General features: G+C 34.6%; 2 protein-coding genes across 2 annotated transcripts; both read left to right on the top strand.

Moving 5' to 3' along the window:
- Positions 1–5427: 5427 nt before the first annotated feature.
- LOC137018811 (tripartite motif-containing protein 16-like) lies at positions 5428–10293 on the top strand. Its single transcript, XM_067383531.1, has 5 exons — positions 5428–6009; positions 6177–6272; positions 6606–6839; positions 9310–9466; positions 9767–10293. The coding sequence occupies exons 1-5, from the start codon at positions 5428–5430 to the stop codon at positions 10291–10293; spliced, it is 1596 nt and encodes a 531-aa protein (XP_067239632.1).
- Positions 10294–17399: 7106 nt separating this feature from the next.
- Positions 17400–21699, top strand: ginm1 (glycoprotein integral membrane 1). The gene is made up of 8 exons (XM_067383741.1): positions 17400–17555; positions 17848–17910; positions 18001–18100; positions 18201–18358; positions 18538–18697; positions 18785–18993; positions 19323–19486; positions 20821–21699. Exons 1-8 carry the CDS (start codon positions 17466–17468, stop codon positions 20930–20932), a joined length of 1056 nt encoding a protein of 351 aa, XP_067239842.1. The 5' UTR covers positions 17400–17465; the 3' UTR covers positions 20933–21699.
- The last annotated feature ends 80 nt before the right edge of the window (positions 21700–21779 follow it).

Raw genomic sequence — 21779 nt, forward strand, 5'->3', positions numbered from 1 at the left:
AAGGAATTATTGCACACTCATCTGTATTCCTACTGAAAAGCCTACTGATTATTCTTTCATCCCGTTTCTATATGTAGACAAGCTTTGTGTGAATATAGAAAGTGCTATTTGAACAAAAAGTCTTTGGCATATGAGGAAAATCATACATTTAATAATGTAACAACAATAAATCAAGGTTTAAAGTGTCCATTTGTCTCTATTTGTCAAAATAAGTATTTTTTATGTACAACAAAACCAACTTCATGGTTTGATGAAAACACACACAAAATGACAGAGACAGAGAAACATCTTCCTTGTTCCTCTATTCTTGTTGACACTCATTTCTGCCTTCATCCAAAAGTCCTTTTAACAGCAGGTTTTCTCTATTAAAATTTACATGACTGATTATGATTGATTTTTTTTAAATTTGCCAGTAAGCAGGCCATTTTATCAGTTTTAGTATAGTGGTTTTGCTTCAAACATTTACCAGACATGTTGCACAAAATATACAAGGATGTTTCAAAACATAACTCAGAAATGCTCATTAGATTTATTATATTCTACAGATACAGACAAGAATTTTTTTCATGTTTGAATGGTTGCTACTTTTAATCAGGTGACTACATATATATCCTCAAAATACAGTGAAGATTAAAAAAAAAAAAAAACATTTGAGGGCTGGGGGTTGGTTGGCTTCAATAATGTCATTTTTGGCCTCGGATATAGACTGCAACTTTATTACCACTTTCAAGGCCCAGAAAGATGATAAAGACATCGTTAAAATAGTTAATGTGACTACAGTGGTTCAACCTTAATTTTGTGAAGAGACGAGAATACTTTTTGTGCGCAAAAACAAAAATAAATTTTATTCAACTTTATTCAACTATTTTGAAGAACCACAGTAGCCACATGAAGGTCTTACAGGTTTGGAACGACATGAAGGTGAGTAATTAATGACAGAAATTTCATTTTTGGGTGAACTGACACTTTATATCCTTATAACACTTTATTTTGATGCTCCCCAATGGAAATTTTAGTGAAGTTCCTAAACGTAATTTAGGGAGGAGCGAGCCCATCTAATCTTCCAATCAACAGCCAGAGTATATAAGCAGCTGCTTACCTCTCTTCAGTCTCAGCTGTTTCAGCATCCCTCCACCTCCCCAAACTCCACCTTCATTTCAGGTACCTTGCCCTATGTAATCATATCCTATATTTATTCACTGGGGGGTGTATCAGAGCTCGAGTTGAAGATGCTTCATCGAGCCCCTCCTCAGTGGACAGCAAGCCAAATTAGCTAACCTAATACCCTAAAGATTATATGGGCAAACAAACTCGTTAAAGGATTATAAGTAACTTTGCAAGTACGTCAACTTATTTTACTACCCCAAACCCTAACAGTCTACTAATACTCTAATGAGAGTTGGATGACATGTAGTTTCAAATTAATGAGAGTTAGTTGACATGTTTGCAAAGTTTTTAGTAAGCAGAATGTCAAAAGTGGACTGTCAAAATAAAGTGTAAGTGCATTTAAATTTAAAAGCTCTATCCCAACCCAGATCAACTGCAAACTATTTTCTATTTCTGCCATTAAGATTAAATACATTTAAATTCTTATTAGAGATAGCCTATGTGTACTGCAGTTTACAAGTCTTTTTTGTTTAAAATTATTTCACTCAGACAGCAACCATTTCTGGTTGTTTACAATATAAAGCTTTACAAAAACATACCTATTGTATGAACAAAGACAACCCACTTAAACACCCACTTTGATTTTACTTAAAAAACCATCTGAACTAACCAGTACTGAAATGAAGCAGGAAGGAAGCAGCAGGATACTCACTGATACTCAATTATATTTTATATGCCAGTGAGGTTTCCTGTTAGCTGTTACTCTTCAGAAACTTCCTGTTCATTTTTTTTGCATACTATTTTTTCCAGCATGCTGTGAAACAGCAATTACATAGAAATCCATGGAGTACTGCTACAGATATGTAGAATAGTAAAATGGATCATTTAGATCAAAATGACCCCTCTCATTCTTATGGACACTCTTTTAACATTCAATAATTTGGCACTGTTCGTTTACTTTATATATTAACCCTCTGGCCTTCTTCGGTCACTTTTGACCGTAAAGAAGGTAAGTGTGACACCTAAACGAAGAGGGCCAGAGGGTTAAAGGTGCCCTAGAACTTTTTTTTTAAAAGATGTAATGTAAGTCTAAGGTGTCCCCTGAATGTGTCTGTGAAGTTTCAGCTCAAAATACCCCATAGAATTTTTTTAATTAATTTTTTTAACTGCTTATTTTGGGCATAATTAGAAATGAGCCAATTCAGGGTGTGTGGCCCTTTAAATCTGGTGTTCCACACCCCAAAAGCTTGCGCTTGCTTTAAACAACATAAAAAAGTTCAAACAGCTAATAAAACCCTCAAAATGGATCTTTAAAAAGTGTTTGTCATGCAGCATGTCTATTCGTGTAAGTACAGTGTTTATTTTGATGTTTACATTTGATTCTGAATGAGTTTGAGGCTGTGCTCCGTGGCTAACGGCTAATGCTACACTGTTGGAGAGATTTATAAAGAATGAAGTTGTGTTTATGAATTATACAGACTGCAAGTGTTTAAAAATGAAAATAGCGACGGCTCTTGTCTCCGTGAATACAGTAAGACACAATGGTAACTTTAATCACATTTAACAGTACATTAGCAACATGCTAACAAAACATTTAGAAAGACAGTTTACAAATATCACTAAAAATATCATGATATCATGGATCATGTCAGTTATTATTGCTCCATCTGCCATTTTTCACTATTGTTCTTGCTTGCTTACCTAGTCTGATGATTCAGCTGTGCACAGATCCAGACGTTACTGGCTGCCCTTGTCTAATGTCTTTTATAATGTTGGGAACATGAGCTGGAATATGCAAATATTGGGGGCGTACTGAACTCTTGTTATTCAACTATGCCGAGGTAAATTCAATTTTTGAATCTAGGGCACCTTTAAAGTTACATTAGACCAGTGTTTACAGCCTGGTTCCTGATTTTAAATATGTATTATTTTATTCTGTTTTCACCACGAACCTTTTAAACCCACGAATGTAGGAAACTTGTGACTTCTTGTGACATTCTGGGTGGTTGAGTCGACTGAAAATCTAGATTGTTCAGTGTGTATGGAATAACTGATGAATCCAGTAACTTACAATACCATTTATACAGCTACTGCATGAGCTGTATAAATAACTATTCAGGGCTGCGTTTCCCAAAAGCATCGTAAGCCTAAGTTGATCGTAAAAACGATCGTACGAGTGATCTTAATATTAAGGTCTGTTTCCCAAAAGCATCGTAACTTAAGTTGCACTTGAAAATGATCGTAGATCTACGAGTGCTCAGGAGTAATCGTTAAGCCCTAAGTGCATCGTAAGAAGACAGAGTTATGAGGTCACCTACAGGACAACCGGCAGATTACACCTTTATTCAAGTGCAATGTGTATAACATAACTAAGGTTTTGACTGTATTCCTCTTAAATCCTCTTTGTTGTTTAATATGAAAAGAAAACGGAAGAAAATAAAAAAATAAAAATACACATGATGTCATAAATAGTGCTGATAAAACATGTCTGCAATAAAAAAATTGTCTGTACACCTGTAGAAATTGGCTAGATGAAGTACATAATTTGTACTACTGTCACCCTATACCCTTTATATAGGCTTTATATAGGCCTACCACCTATGGCCTAAAGCTCTATGAAATACTATAGGAGTTCTTCCAAGTGTTTCTGAAGTGACTGACTTTACTATAACTATAACTATAAACTAAATTTTAAAACATAAACAAGTTTAGATATTAACTTCAAAAACACTGAATCACAGTTTGATTGATTTCACACACAAACACACACACATACACACACATATATATATATATATATATATATATATATATATATATATATATATATATATATATATATATATATATAAACTATAATTAATTTAAGTTAAATATAGACACTATGGTTAATTTATGTAAGTGAGAATGACAAAATAAAGTAAACTGTGACATATTATGCCCAAAAATTCTTCATACAGTGGACTACCAGTAAAATTGATACAAATTTGGAACCAAAATTATTCAGACACTTTGACCTGACCATGTTTTGCTAAAGTGTTATTTGAGATCTTGTCATATTTTACTACCATTAAAAAAAAAAAAAAACTATAGTGAATAATTTGTAATAATGAATGAAATGTTCAAGGTGTCTGAATAAATTGTGGTTTGACTGTGTGTGTATATATATGAAGACTTCAGATGCAAAAGCCTCTAAGTGCCATCTGAAATTTTCTTATAAAATGAACAGTTTTATCAAGCTTGTAGGCCTATGTTTATGTTCAGTTATTTCACATTAATGGAAAAGAAAATGACCTATTAATTGCCATTAAAGTGAAATTACTGAACCTAAACATACAAGCTTGATAAAAATGCTAATTTTAGAAGAACATTTCAGACGGCACTTATAGGCTTTTGCATCTGAAAGTCTTCATATATATATATATATATATATATATATATATATATATATATATAGATATATATATATATATATATTTATATATATATATATATATATAGCTTAAAGAAATCGTCTGACAATTACATCTTTGTTTAGCTCTACCTCCTCCAGAAGAACATTAATTTAATCTTTTTGAAAGGTACCTTTATTTATTTATTTTAAACCACATCAGGTGACGATTATTAGGTTAAACGTTAAAGGATACGATTTTATAAGGTAATATTCAGCACTTGAGAAACGGACAGCGACTCTTAAGTAGCACGTAGAGCGCGTTCTCGCGCGTTCATGTTAAGGGCATTTTTGGGAAACGCACGTGGAATTGCAGCGAGCGTTCGTAACCTCGCACTTAGAAAGCGCTCTTAAGAGCTAAGATACATCGTTATTGGGAAACCCAGCCCAGACTGAGAAAAGGCTCAGAAGAAGGCATGTGGTGTTTATCTGCAGACCTGCCCTGAAGGAGAGCATGGCTTAGCAACTGACAACAGACACGGAAATTCATCAGTCGTAGTACTGTTCTTGTCTTTGCTTTGATTTTATAACTCTGTGAAGCATCATAGTAATGTAAATGCATTAATATGGTACTAAATACATCACTCAGTATTATATAACAGCTTCATCCTGCTTCATCCCTCTACTCAGCATATAGGGTCGTTCCAGGAAGAAGCCCTTTGAAGACAGGTTTTTCTCTGATCAGTGTTGGAAAGGTCTATAGTCAATAGATTGCAGAAAGTGTTGACATTTCTCAGAAGTGAAAGTATGCAGATGGAATGAAGAAGTTTTCATTTCCAGGAATAAATGTTTGTCATATTTTATACTACAATAAGAAATGCATACTCTCAGAGAGGAGCCCAGTTTGTACACTCCACTTTTTCATTGACATGGCAGACGCTAGTATTAGGACATCAGGAAAAGACCAGACCAGCTGTCCAATCTGTCAAGATCTACTGAAAAATCCAGTGACTTGTAACTGTGGAGAGAGTTTCTGTTCAGCGTGTGTTCACGACAAACAGAAGCAGGACAATCAAAAGAGCTGTCCTCAGTGTGGAGAGACGTTCACTCCAAAGCCTGTTCCACGCAGATGCGTCAAGGTCGATGAAATGTTGAAAAAACTGGAACTGTCTTCTTCAACCCCTCCACTGGATCCAAGTTATGCTGGACCCGGAGACGTACCGTGTGATGAATGCACTGGAAGAAAACACAGAGCAGCCAAGTCTTGTCTAATGTGTGTGGCGTCCTTCTGTGAGAGTCACCTAATACCTCACACCACAAAGCCCTATCTGAAGAAACACAAGCTGATCGAAGCCTCCTCAGACCTGCAGGAAAACATCTGCTCCCAACACGAAAAAATCAATATAATCTACTGTCGCACAGACCAGGAAAGTATTTGTGCTTTGTGTGCATTGAATGAACACAAAGGACATGATACAGTTGAAGCTGAAACAGAACGGATGGAGAAACAGGTCAGAACTTGTTAAATACTTGACTTTTGATGATGTTTACATCAGTTCTCTGAGGTAAAGTGGTTGTAAAATGCTGTGAAAAGGAAGTTGCATATTGTAGCAGTAAAATAGTAAGACCTGTCAGGAAACCTAATACTTTTCCTTGACAAGCTTCATATTTTTCAAAGACTGAGATTGCAGAAAAGCAAGGGGAAGTGCAGCAGAGAATCAAGGACAAACAGGAAGAACTGGACGAGCTGAAAAAGGCTTTTGATACACTAAAGGTAAGAGCAACCACTGCATAAGCAAACATGAGTATCAACATGCAATAGAGATAAACACACATTAGAAATTAATCTGTACAGTTTAATGAACGGTTTGACCTGTTGATGAATTACCAGCAAGAAATCTCACTAAGAATTTAGCAATAAACTAAAAGAGATAAGTGCAACATAGCATAGCTTTTACATGTTATAGAATTGACGCTTTACTGTACTTTATTATAATATAATAATAATTATAATTGTATGTTATTGAATAAACAGTTTTTCATTATAGCTTAAAGAGAATAAAGAGGTCAATAGGAATAGATGCTAGCTCACTCTGCCTTCTAACAGTGCTCTGCACAGGCTGCTTTAGAAGAAAACCAAAAGATCTTCACTCAGCTGATCCACACCATTGAGAAAACAAGCTCTGAGGTAGCAGAGCTGATCAGAGCTCAGGAGAAGCTGGAATATAGTCGTGTTGCAGGACTTCATGAGCAGCTGGAGCAGGAGATTGCTGAGCTCCACAGGAGAGATGCTGAGCTACAGAAGCTTTTAAACACAGATAATACTGTTTATTTCCTGAAGGTAATTGTTAATTCTTGCTATACATAGTAATGTTTAACGACTTAACTCTCTGGTCACACTCATACTCTTCATGGTCACCAGCTTTACGGCTATAGAAAAACACAAGACGTGTCACTCGTATTGTTTTGAATGGGAGAAAGTGCAATGCGCAATAGGGGAGAGTGGGGTAAGATGAGCCAATTTTTTACTTATGTGGTCCTCAAGATAAGGGAAAAAGAGGCAGAAGTACAATGAAAGTATTTAAAGTAATTTCAGGATGTTTCCTATCATTTTAAATGATCAGAATACATCTTTGACAAAGGGTTCTAAAAATATGGCTTCTTATAAAAAAAGTGTTCCTCTGGCTCAATTTACCCCAGGCTAGGGGTAAGTTGATCCGAGTCAGTAGGTGGGTGTAAACTGACCATCTAACTGAATCTGAATCAAACCCATGTGAAATTTTAAAGATAACGTACCTATTTTAAAAACTAATTTAATAATAACATTTACTTTTACAAATATTCTTTGTAAAATATTTTACAAACATTTCTTTTTTAAAAGCTAAATTAAACAACATAAACCCAACCAAATGAAGTTGAAATTTCAGTATCTTTAATTGTTTGCATTTCTGAACCAATATGTTGAACATCAAAGTTGTAACCTTCCCATAAACAGACTAAACAGAGTGTTTGTTGAAACTAAATAAGAATGAATAAATGTCACTGAAACTAATAAACATTTTAGTCAAAAGGTTCTTGACATGGTAGTTTTTCTGCAATGTTGACCATGTTAGGCCATTAGAGACTACAGGTGGAAAAATATATATGATTAAACATCCTCTGGTTTGTATCAGAGAAGGATTTGGTGTACTTCCCTTGTATCAAATAAACTTGAAAATAAAGACAAACTAAACCAGTTGCGTAATATTACATTGAAATTATACCAGTTTATACTTCAGATTTAACTTAAATTCAATGCCTTATCGTGGGGTAAGTTAAAACGCTGGCTCAATTTGCCCCACAGCATTTGGCTCACTTTGCCCCTTATCTGCCATTTTAGAAAAAGCTAGCTAGCTTACCAATTCAGAATATTATTTAACTAAATGACTTGCGTGGTTTTATACGTTGCTAAATCACAATATGCATCATAAATAGTTTTAGACCTGGATAAATTTGCTTCGATGAAACAGCCATTACATCTGTTATGTTAAAATTTTAATTTGACAAGCCAAAAACAGTTTTTAAAGTAAATAAGTGACTTCCACTCCCCCCATGTGCTTCTCCTTTTCACAGTCTGGCAGAAATGACAGGTGGTTATTAAATATATGGTCATATGACAATAAAATGGTACGGTTTCCAAGATACAGGGGGTGGGTCAACTTACCCGCTGGCTCATCTTACCCCACTCTCCCCTATGGCGTAAGAACCAATTATGTTCGATTGATAAAGTCATCACTGCATTGGGCGTAAGAAGCTCCAGTTCCTATAGAAACAATCAGATGTGCACTTAGGACTGATCATTAGCTTAACCCAGACTTTTTTTTTTTTTTTGTAATGATTCACTGTTTAGAAACAAAATTTATGAGACAGATTTCATTGGTGATTTCAAATATGAAATTTAAATGAAAGTTTGGCAAACAGCTTCTGAGAATTTCAGATAGGAGCTGTACTTGTGTGCGTGAGAGGAAAGATGGCCGCCGACTGAAATGACTTGTCTCAAAGACTATATAGGCCTCTAGTCTTTGCTTGTCTTTGGTTTAACTCCTTGATTAATGTGATTTTTTTCTACATCGTGACTGATTTGTGGATTCTCTGTATTTTTTTTTAATTTCCTGTGACTTTTTTTTAACAATAATTTAGTTTTTTATGTGTTCACCATGCCACAAAAGTCACCAGTCATTAGTCATTCCAATGTAGTTACAATTTTCAAAAAATCAAAATGTCAAAAGTGACTGAAGACTGACCGAAGAATGTTTTATGTATGTATGTATTTATTTATTACATTTGATAAAGTGTAATTTGATAGTCTAAAGCATATCCAATGTAAATATAACAGTATACTCTAAAAAATGCTGGGTTAAAAACAACTCAAGTTGGGTTGAAAATGGACAAACCCAGCGATTGGGTTGTTTTAACCCAACTGTTGGGTTAAATGTTTGCCCAACCTACTGGGTAGTTTTATTTAACCCAACTATTGTTTGAAAATGACTATATGGCTGACTTAAAATGAATCTAAAATTAAATTAAAATGTTCATTTATTAAACATATTAATAAATGTTAATTTTCAAGATATTTTGGGTTCATTTTAAGTAAGCAATACTGTAATTTTTAAACAATAGTTGAGTTAAGTAAAACTACCCAGCAGGTTGGGCAAACATTTAACCCAACAGTTGGGTTAAAACAACCCAATCGCTGGGTTTGTCCATTTTCAACCCAACTTGAGTTGTTTTTAACCCAGCATTTTTTATATGTTTGATATTTTTCTCCACAGCATTTCCAGACTCTTTCTTCACTATCTGCATCTGCGAACTCACCCAGTTTACCTGACAATCAACACATTGAACCTGATCTTGTGAGGAAATGTCTTTCTGATCTTAAAGTGGAATTCCAGGAATTTGGCAAGGAAGAATACAACATAATTTCAAATGGTGAGAAAAATATAAATCAAAATAAATTTATACAAGTGAACCTCTCACATAGATTACCTATACTAATACACCAGTTTATCTGTATGTTTACAGTTGCAAATATTCAGTTGATATTTCCTTTTGAACCAATAACCAGCAAGGATTTTCTACGTTGTAAGTGACTCATACTGTACCCACACTCATGCAAAACAGTGGTTAATTTATTTAAAAATATTACTAATCTGTTCTCTCCAAATTACATGGTAATGTACACATTTCTAGTTTTGTATCTATTTTAATTTTTTTTTGTTTTTGTATCAGATTTCCATAAGTTTACAATGGACACCACCACTGCATACAATGAACTCAGCATTTCTGAAAACAACAGAGAAGCAAGATGCCGTCAGACAATCCGACCATGTATTCAACATCCAGACAGATTTGATTTCTGGCCCCAGGTACTATGCAAAGAAAGTATATCTGGACGCTGTTACTGGGAAGTTGAATGGGAGAAAGGGATATGGGGGGTCTATATTGCGGTTTCATATAAAGGAGTGGGAAGAAAAGGACAGGATCGTGAGCATTGGTTTGGACACAACAGTATGTCGTGGAGTCTGGAATGTTCTCAAACTCCCAGTATCTGGCACAACAACATTAAAACTCAGATCTCTGGCCCTATATCCTCTAAAATAGGTGTATATGTGGACTACAAAGCAGGAACTCTGTCCTTTTATGACATTTCCGACACAATGAATCTCTTACACAGAGTCCAGACCACATTCACTCAGCCACTCTATCCTGGGTTTTGGTTCAGTATGTCTTCTTCAGTAATACTGTGTGACCTCTGAGCTGTGCTGCCTTTGCTGTTTATGAAATATTTGTGTAATGTTACTTTTAAGATAGTAAAACATATCACTAAATACAGATTTGTCGCATATAAATGTTCTATGCTGTAAGGAGATAAAAAATTGAAATGTTTGAAGACATGAAATATACACTTTTCATACTATTATTTACATTTATGTTCCTTTTTTACAATTATTTTCTAATTATGTAATGGTAAAGTATTATTTTTATGTTTAAATCATTATGTTTATGAATAATCAATCTGTAAAACTTTTATCAAAAGGTGTTATGTATATATATATATATATATATATATATATATATATATATATATAGTAAAGAATGATAGAATGTAAGTGCAATTTAAATGAGAAAATGATAATCAGAAGGTTTTGGTCACTTTCATTATGCTGATGATTTTAATAAAAACAGATTATGATCATTACAGTTGTGTTACATGATTTATGACCCTCATTTTTTCTAACATGTCTAACTTAATTTATTTGTTTCATTTAAAACCTCTTCTGTACAAACATCAAACTCACTGCCTACTTCCTTGATTCACTTGTGCTGCGAAAACTGAACGCTTGCACCTAACACTGTCTGGGCACAGGTATGCAAATTATGTTATGAAGAAGCCATGTTTTTGAATGTCCCCACTGTAAAATTATTGTATAAAAATGAGAACATCTTTACAGTAGACAATATTCACTGATTCTTGAGACAAGGGACAAAACATGTCCTTCTGTTAAAAAATAAAGAAATGTATTAAAAAAATTAAAATACTAAAAAAAACATTATTTAAAGGAATTCTGTGTACTCATTGCTTATATTTTTTAATAATGTAAATACATATAAAATACATGTAATTTTACCTGTCCTGTACTTAGTATGAATTCACAATGTAAAAAAAGTGTTTAAAAATGCAAAAAAAATAATAATAAAAAATATATAAAATATATATTTAAATTGAAAGGCAGAGAATTGCAAGATATCAAACTATGTAAAAAGTAAATCTTGAATTATATTTTCCATAAAACCCTAATGTAATGGTCTTCATAGAGAGCAAACATGTCCTTTGGATTCACATAGAATTGAAAACATTTCTGTTGCTGCCCTAAAGAACATTTCTTGTTCTGCTACATAATGCTTACCCTTTCACTAAACCATAACATAAGCTTCTTGTGCTTTTTTTCAGTCAGCTACGTACTGGAGACCCATTAAGACATACTGTACTGCTAAAAGGAGAAAAGCAAACCACTGGAAGGATTGTTGAATTGAATTAAATATAGTATTTAAGTGAGTTTTTCTAATTTTTTATTTTGTCAATCAGTTGTTTGAAAAAATATTTGTTAGTACTGAAATCTGTTGTAACTTCAGTTGGACCTTTGTCAACACATCAGCATTTGTCAACTCCGTCAGATGAAGGTTTTTGTTAATTTTGAAAGAAATATTTTACTATTTTTTCAATTTATTGTGTTAAAATATTAAAACCAACTGAACTACATTATACTATTTACCTGAGAACATTGGTTAGAGGGTAGAGAATAGTAATAGATAATAGTGAATCTAAAACATGGTTTGTCCCTTATCTCAAGAATCCCTTTTGTCCCTTATCTGTATTATGAAGCACAGCAACGAATTGGTTAAGGTTGCTAGGAAACCTCAAACAGTAAAACCTGCTAGCCAAGTTTCACTTTTCTTTAACGACATCACACTGACAACGCAGCATTTATTAATGTTCACTTTGTTTGTGTGTGTGTTTTCTGCCACAGAACCAGATTCAGAAGATGCAGAGCACAACCAAGCAGAAAATCCAGGAGAAACAGAAATCGATAGAGGAGCTGAAACAGGCTGTGAACACACTGAAGGTTAGAGACGCTCATTTACGTTTGCATTCATTTAAAGGGATAGTTCACCCAAAATGAAAATTCTGTCATCATTTAATCACCTTCATGTTGTTCCAAGCCTGTATGAATTTTTTTCTTCTGTTGAACACAAAAGAAGATATTTTGAAGAGTATGGGTAAAGACTTCCATAGTATGGAAGAAAAAAACAAAATACTATGGAAGTCAATGGAGACCTTTCAACTGTTTGGTTACCCATATTCTTCAAAATATCTTCTTTTGTGTTCGGCAGTAGAAAAAAAAAAAAATCACACAAGTTTGGAACAACATGAGGGTGAGTAAACGATTACAGAATGTTCATTTTTGGGTGAACTATACCTTTAAGAACACTACCGTTCAAACGTTTAGGGTCAGTAATATATATATATAATTTTTTTTTTTTTTTTTTTTTTTTTTTAAGAATTAGTTATGTATTAAATTGTGTAGTAGTGGTAGTAAACTCATTTATAATGTTAAAAATAGTATTTTAAATAATTTGTAATAATATTTCACAATACAGACTTACCAACCTCAAACTTTCGAACAGTATTGTATTTTATCCAGTCATAGTGAGAAGCTGTTTGTTGTTAGAACTAAAGGTAAAGGCTTCTGTGCAACATATACAGTAGGAAGATAATTTAACTAATGTGCTGGTCGCTCTTTTCCATGCAGTAAAAGCACAAAAGCACCATAAAAGTATCAGCTATCATATGAAGCCATATGATAATTTTGTGAGACGCAGACCAAAATCTAAGTCTGTCTCTCTGTGTCTCCTCACGCAGCACTCTGTTCAGACAGCAGTGGAGAACAATGAGAAGATCCTTTCTGAGCTGATCCTCTCTATCAAGAGAAGACAGCATGAGGTGATAGAGCTGATCAGAGATCAGGAGAGGACTGAAGTGAGTCGAGCAGAAAGACTCATGGAGCAGCTGGAGCAGGAGATCGCTGATCTCGAGAGGAGAGACGCAGAGCTGGATCAACTTTCACACACACCAGAACATTTTCATTTCAAGGTAAAACCACTGCCTCATCTCTGGTTCAGTGCAAACAAGCATGCTATGCATGAGAATCTATTATGCGAATAATTGTAAAGCAATTAATTCAACTTTTAATTATTTATTTTTCATGTTTTTCTCAATATGAACTTCCCAGAATCTCTCTGCTTCTTCTGAGTCGTCCAGTATGATTGTTAATATTTCATTTGATGGATTGAGGAAATCACTCTCTGATCTAAAACAACATTTTGAACATTTTTGTCGGGAAGAGTTTAGTAAAATCATCTCTGTTGGTAAGAGAATCCATCCTGCATTAAATCATTTAAGGAACTCTTTTATTACTTTGTTACTTTTATTCTAAATAAATGAACAGATGTTTTATTTTGCACTACATGCACTACAGCATGCAAACTACAATATTAAACTTGATCTCCGTTCCTTTAGTGGCAAGAATTCAGATTTTACCAATGTCAAGAAATCACTTTAAACAGTGTAAGTATAAAATAGTATACACCTTCATATGGCAATGTATGTGTCCTATACTAGTGTATTAATTCATAAGTGTTATATTTAAAATTTACTGAGTTCACAAAATAGTATTAAAGGTTGGGTAGGCAATTTCAGAGTGGCTAGCAATAGCAAGCTAGCTTTGAAAGCATGAGACCCCACCCTCCCTTTGGAGCATCTCCAAAGACAAGCCTCCTCCAAAACACATGAACGCACACAGCGGAGTCTGCAAAGCATCACGAGACGAGAGACGAAGTTAAATTACATCATGTCTCAAAGCACATAATATTATAATAATAATGAACGTAAACAACTTACAGAGCTCTTGCTTGTACCACCTGACTGCTGTAGATTCATTTTGTCGTTGATAGTGATGACAGAAAGGCATAAATCGGAGTCATAGGGGCATAAGCTCGTTGTTTTGAAAGAAGTAAAAAAGAAAAAGAAAAAAATTAAAAGAAGTATACTTCATTCATTTATTTAAGTATACATAAGTAATGTTCAAGTATGTAGTAACTCGTATCAATGTACTAGTAGTAAACTTGTAAGTTTACTATTTTAATACTGCTTGGGACTAAATTTGCCCAATTTAAGTATACGTTTAAGTGCATAAGTGTAACAGTAGTAAACTTTAGGTACACAACTAGTTCACAGCTTTGTTTCTCATTTGTACTGCATCTGTACTACAAGTGAACTTATAAGTATACTAGCAGTTTACTATTTTAATACTTATAGTACATTTTTAGTATATGAAAGTACACTTTGAAATATATTCAGTAAACTTTAGTGCAAGTATACCTGTAAGTCTTTTTTAAGTGAACATAACATCACAGTCATAGTTTACTTTTTATATATTATTTTTTAATATAATACTTTTTAAGTATACTATGTGTTCCTATTTAGGTATTATATTTTATACTTGAAATACCTTAAGTGTACTTTAAAGGTGATAGAGAGGATTTTTTCGTCGACTGAGAATCCAAAGACTGTTACTGAGTTTTTGAAATGAGCGCATGCGTAAGAACAACCCCCCTCCTTCGCAGCTCATTTCAAAGGAACGCCTCCCAAAACTCGTGCATGAGTATTGGAACACGAGTGTTTACCACCGGCATTCGCTGTGTCATGTTTTTTGGATTCATTATGTCGGACTCACCGCAGGTAACTCATAATCTGCAGTTGTTATTCCTGTCTCCTGACAAAAACATTGCATGCAGCACCTGTGGAGTGTGGAAAGTTACTGGAGGAACGTCACGGCAGTGATTGACAAGCCTCTGTTTTTAAGGCTCTACCTCGTGCACATTTGATGTATATTAATATTATTCCTTTCAGTGCACCTAATAAATAGTTTTTTATCAGTTAGTAAAGACAGTTTCAAGTAATATTGCAAAAATGTATAAAACAAAACATCCTCTTTAGCACCTTTAACTCTTTCCATGTTTAAAACATTTTATTCTAGCTTCATGAATTCTTTCTTATCTACACTTAAATGTGGGTAAGTTTCATTTTTTCATTTTAAACAAAAAGCTGAGAAAAATTCTTTTTTTTTTTTGTCAAAGACTATGTCCGGATGGGATTCAGAATGATGATGAAACACAGATGGAATAGATTGAGTCCATAAACACCCCCAAAGCTTCATAGTCCTCATAGTCCACATAACATTTGGCAGTTTTTATATGCTGTTTAATGTTTGATGATCACTTTATTTTATATTTTATATTTTACAGTAATTATGTTCCATAAATAAGTAACACAATCCACCATAAAACATGCAAGAAATAAATAAGGAACTGCTTTAAGCAAGCTAGTGGTTTGCTGGACGCTAGACACTACTTCCGCATTTATCCACGGTAACAAAGGGTAACTGACGTCATTGACCGGCGACTGCACTGCCCCATGTCACTGTTTACAATGGGAATTTTCTCATGATTTACAAGTAGTTGAAACTATTAGAGATATTGTTAGTAATCAGCTGGACAAAATATGTAACACTAGCGTAGTGGTTTTTGGATATTTTACTGCGAATATCTTACAAATTGTACCTTTAAGTTCAATTTTAAGTATATTTCTCAGAAGTACATAAAGTATATTTCTGAGAAGTATATGAGAAGTAGACTGAAAGTATACATCGGTTCGAATGCAATGATTTTGGACGAACATATTTTGTTCCTGAGACTTCCACAGAAGATATATGTACATGTTTTAATATTAAGACCACTTCTATTATTGATTGTTATCAGGATGTGAAGAGAGTTTCAACCAGTATAACAAAAAATGTTTATAAAACAAATTGCCTACCCTACCTTTAAACAAATTCTTTTTTTCCCCATTGCTAAGATTATAGTTGGTCATAACTGACAATAACAATAATTTTTCTCAGATTTTTGCAGCTTTACCCTTGATCCCAACACAGCGAGTGAACACTTTGTCCTCTCTGAGAACAACAGACAGATGACATACCCTGAGCATTGTGGGAGATATACGTTCCCCTGCAAGGTGTTTTGTAAGGAGAGTGTGTTTGGATGCTGCTATTGGGAGGTGGAGTGGAGTGGGAGATGTGTGCACATATCAGTCTCATATAAAGAAATGAGTGGCAGAGGAAAGGGAAGAGTCGGTATGTTTGGAAACAACAACACATCTTGGAGTCTGCAGTGTTTTCCCAAGCCTGTTTTCTGGCATAAGAGTATTAAAACTGAGATCTCAGGCCATTTATCCTCTAGGGTAGGTGTGTATGTGGACTACAAAGCAGGAACTCTTTCTTTCTACAATGTCTCTGATACAGTGAGTCTCTTACACCGTGTCCAGACTACATTCACTCAACCTCTCTATCCTGGGTTTTGGTTCTGCGCATCAGGTTCTGGAGATCTGCTCAGCCCAGAGTGCTCCGGGTTCAACACCAATACGTTCTCCTCAGTCAAATTGTGTGATCTATAAACAAGTACTGGGGAAAAATCTGATACCTTCTTCAGCATTATTAACATTACTCTCTCTCTCTCTCTCTCTCTCTCTCTCTATATATATATATATATATATATATATTATACAGTTAGAATGAAAATATGTTTGTGTTTGTAAAATAAAACTTTTAAAATTGTGTATTATATTTTTCTCTAAATTAAAGCAAAGAATACCTGAAATGACATAGGCCTATTTGTATTAAAATTTTTATTAATTTCTGTTTCTACTTTTCTGTCTCTGCTTTTAAACATGAACATTGTTCACACAGATTTGAATAGGGAAAATAAAACATTTTTTATTAATAAAACATTTCAGTCAGAGGACTGAAAAAAACATTTTATACAATGTAAAATATCACAGTCAGGTAAATCGCAGTTTCCCATCCAGGGATTTTCTAACCACTAGGAGTTCATGAAATTGTGATCTTCATTAAATTTTAACCTATAAAATATTTCTTTTTTTTTAATTAACAATAATTAAAATATCATAATATTAAAAAAATATCAACAGAAATTTTTCAAAAGTGAAATTTAAAATGTATTATATTTTATAAGGTAGATTGGTTACAATTTCACGGGGTACTTCAGGTAAATACCTGTTCACAGGGGTTCATCTGACAAAAAATACTGCAAATCCTAAAGTTGTTTGTTATTTCAAAATGAGGCTTTTATTGTGTGAAGCTTCATGTAGTACCTCTAAAGACCGATAGGAGGCGCAAGAGTTCACCAAAAACAATTCTACGTCACGTGAAATGGGAATTACGACATGACGCGCAGTGCGTCATACGCGCATTTTAATACACGTATTGTTGATAACTAGCGTGATAAAAAAATGGCGTCTACATGGAAAATACATTTAACGATGGTTTATTTGATCGTCTTGTGTATCCTGGCTAATACTCAATCTAAACAAATAACCACGGTGGGTGATACTTCATATATTTTGAGGTAGTTTAATGTCTTTCTGTTGCATCACATGTGTAGCCGCACAAAAGGCTTATTAGATATTAAATAACTGACAAGTTATTATTCGTTTGGTTTATAAAGATGCTTACACCATGGTTAGTCTGCTGATACATTTAAGTAAATATAATATTCACGGTTAATTTACCCAAAGCAGTGGTTGTTAGCTTTGAAAACTTCAGGACAAGACTGTCAAGTCAGAATCATGTAAACAAACGCGTTTGTTATTATGTATGTTGTTTATTTCACAGGAGACTATCGTGTTAAATGTGACAGCGGTTAGTGAAAAGAACCAGACAAAGTACAGTGTACAGGTAAGAAGTATTTTAGGGAATATAGTGCATTACATACATAATATGTTTTGTGAAGGAGGGGTAATTTACAATTATTTCTCATTCTTTCAGATTAATTTGAATATAGGTTTCTTGGACAATGAAACATTTATTAATGGAGCTCCTCTCAAGTCTACAGGAGTCACGAGGATGACATGTCCTGCATTGTTGTGTATGCATTGTCTTGTTTTTTTTATTTATTTATTAATTGCTTGCATTCCTGTATTTAAAGTCTAGTGAAGAGATTTTTGTTCTTTTCTTTGTGTTTGCAGTGGATGGTTATAACGTGAGCTCTGATAATCCGGCGGATGGGTTAGTCAGCAGTGAGCTGAGGCTGATGGTGAATCAATCATATGTTCAGAACGATGCTGGAGAGCAGGTTCTGTTACTCCTCCTGAGTCAGGAGATTATCCAGTTGGCAGATGAAAAGGTTTTAACCATTACCCTATAAATCTTGATTGACATAATTGAATTCTCTGTCATATGGCTTTTACAGAGTAATAAAGTCTTTAACAAAATTACAGCTTTTATGCTATGAAAAGAAACCAAACTCTCGATTGAGGCAGTGCACATGAATGTGATCAAGCACTTGATGTCGTAATTTTGTAGGTCCAGCAGCCAGACGTGTGTGAGGTGGAGATCAGGTTGAACCAGAGCTCTGAGAAGATCACACAGGTCATCAATATTTACCCTTTATTAAGCAGCAAGCTCTCCAGTATTCCACGAGAGAATGACGTATTGGTTACTGATGCGTCCATACATAATACAGGTATATTATGTGGCATAAAATGATCTGAAAAGTGCCTTTAGTGCTTTAATTGGAAGGATTTCTATGTATTGTTTTCTGCCTTCACAGTTGAAGACCAAGTGCGTAACACCACTAGCCACTATCTACTCAAACATGCAGAGACCACCCAAGAGGAGATTGCAGCTCCTGGGAAACTTCCTGAAACTCCCTTGCGGATGGACCCTGAAACCCTGTACGAGTCCAGAGAGGAAGAGGAAAGGACTTCCGATTCAGTGCTGCTTGGGGTTCCTCTAAGGGGGTCCATATCCTCTTACAGTGTAAGTGCTTCTGTACCACCACTGTGAACTCTTGGGGTATAACAAACACGGGATAATATACTACTTTAAAGTTGGAATGAAACGGAAATTGCAATACTCTTTTCTATCCTATTGTGATGTTTGTCTGAGTGAAGCAGCTTCACAAACAAGAAAAAAACTCTACTATTGCTGTGATGTCATGTGAGTGACAGGTTGTGCCGCCCTCATGCAGTAAACACGTCATCAGAGAAGAGAGGAGATGTTGCTGCAAGAAGGAGGGGAAATTATTTTGATTGAAGATAATGAGGGTAGTAGACCTATAGCATTAATGTGATTTGTTATTTGGGCAGGTGGCGTGTCAGTGGGTTGAAGAGCTGAGGGATAAGCTGAGGCGCTTCTGGTCTGATTCAGTCCCGCTCTTCTTCTTGATCATGTGGGTGGTGGTGGTTGGCGTTGCAGGCTCAGCTGTCATCATTAAGATTCTGGATCTTCTGTTCCCCTCCTGTGAACACAGGTACAACTTGCACCAACTGGGTCTCTCAATAGATCCTATAATAAATGCACGGCCATATAGATGATATTTGAATGATATGATTTGAAGCACTGATTATTAGGGGTGTAATGGTACACGTATTTGTACCGGTACAGGGCTTTCGGTACGGTGCACGTGTGTACCCAAGCATTACATTGCAACCAATATTCACCACCAATAACCGCAATAAGCTCTGCGTTTTGTTACTTTAGATAAGAAACAAAGTGTCATCCTTCAAATTCTGTCCACGAAATCATGAAGTTTAAACAGAAAATGCCATTTTGGCGTGCTTTGATGTGGGGACAGATCACTGTACAGGCGCCTCAGTTCAACCGGCAGCGCGAGCGCGGAGCGCAAGTGAATGTGTTCATCTCTTCCTCCTTAATACTAGTTACAGAATAAACATGAAAGAACATCTGAAGGTATGTTGCAAGATTCAGTACAACTTATTGAAACGGTCATATCTCATGTAATCGCTCATTCAGTGTTTCAACGGTGGAAAGACATCAATGAAAGCGTCCGTATTCAACAATATGTCATGATGCATTTACTCAGTGTTCACAGCTTGTTAGTTCGCTAGAGAAATGAACTCTTTCGCTTAATATATGCACTGTATTAGCCAATATATTCATTATTTTACTTAATCTTTTAGTGATATCCTGATTAGGCTATTTAATGTGTGTTTAAATAAATCTGATGTTAAAATAACAGCCACTGTGTAGAAATGATTATATTTCAACAACGAATTGGAGTAAAAACATTTAGAAGTTAATGCAAAAACTGCCTTAGGTGCAGCTTACAGGTTTGCATACAATTTGTTATTTGAGTGTTGATTATTTTATCTAAAAATAAAAAGCAATTGAATTTAGGCTAATAGTTTGGGCTTCTTTCAAGTTAGGGCTCCCTACATAGTTTATAGCATTAGCAGAGATCATTTTTTTTATCCTTAAGAAACTTTTAGTTTTAATTTAATTTAATATATTTAAAGACAAAAACACAATTTGTTCAGTAAACCTGTGTTCAATAGTAAAAAAAAAAGCAACTTTATGTTTAGTTTTCTCTTCACCTGCTGTAACGAAAACTGTACCGAACCGTGACTTCAAAACCGAGGTACATACCGAACCGTGAGTTTTGTGTACCGTTACACCCCTACTGATTATTTATTAGAACTCAATCAGGGTTGTTTGTTCACTTGGTACTATAGACGTGAGCACAGTTGGATTAGATCCCATCCCATGAATGAAGTGGTGTTTTATGCAGTCTAATAGAGAACATGTATAGGCCTAAATGATATACGTTTTTCCTTTCTTTCATAGAGGGTTCTTTCATCTGAATCCAGAGACTCTGATGCCAGATGATGAAAAGCAGAGGCTAATAGATAACATGGATGAAGAAATGCCAGAAAAAAGCATTTTGATAGAAAAGTGATGGACGTGTTCTCATCATTTTGGCTATGTGGCTTTATTTGGTTGACAATACCAATGACTTCAGTGTAGCACTTTAAAAGAAGGAAAAAAAAAAAAAAAAACTCCCAACATTTCCTAATGAAATCTATTTTCACATCTGCATCTGTGTGAAAGCATTATCAGCTTTTTGTATTCTTCACTACGTTGTGCTTGGGGGAAAAAAGTGTGAGGTGGAATGGTAAAGGTGCACACTTTTAAATAAGCACAGTACCTAAAATGTACCAGGTTTTCCACCATTAAACTGGATGTTGTATGGTAATATTATGAATTACTTTTTGCCTGAAAATTGGAAATGACAAGAAGGGGTTAAGGGCATTGGGGAAAAAAAATCCATCAAGGTTAATGTAATTAACCATCAAAATAACTTCAAAACAACTCTCCATATTATGACTTTTTTTTATTATTATTATTTCTTACTGTTTGGCTGTTTTTATAGGCCTGTATAAACTGTTGCTTAATGTAGTTTAATGTAATATTCATGTTGCTTGAGATAATGTGGATACATTAGGCATTAATACCAGCAATACATTTCAGCTTTGACCTGCACTGGACGAATTAAATGAAGATAAGTTTTGGCTTGTGCAATTGGTCAAAGTATTCCCTATGAGAGACAACTTTTCAGGCATTTTAAGCATTTCAACTGGACATGTACATTTCGTTGTAGCCTTGTCATTGGCTGTTACTGAAATCTGTAATTTGTGTCATTCTGAAGCATGTAACGACTTGTTTTCTTCACAGTTTGAGTAAAATCTTCACAAATTCTCAGTGTTTTTTTTCCCTCTTTCCATAAAAACAACAGTCCTGTTCAA

The sequence above is a fragment of the Chanodichthys erythropterus genome, chromosome 4 (assembly GCF_024489055.1).
Source record: "Chanodichthys erythropterus isolate Z2021 chromosome 4, ASM2448905v1, whole genome shotgun sequence".
Lineage (NCBI taxonomy): Eukaryota > Metazoa > Chordata > Actinopteri > Cypriniformes > Xenocyprididae > Chanodichthys > Chanodichthys erythropterus.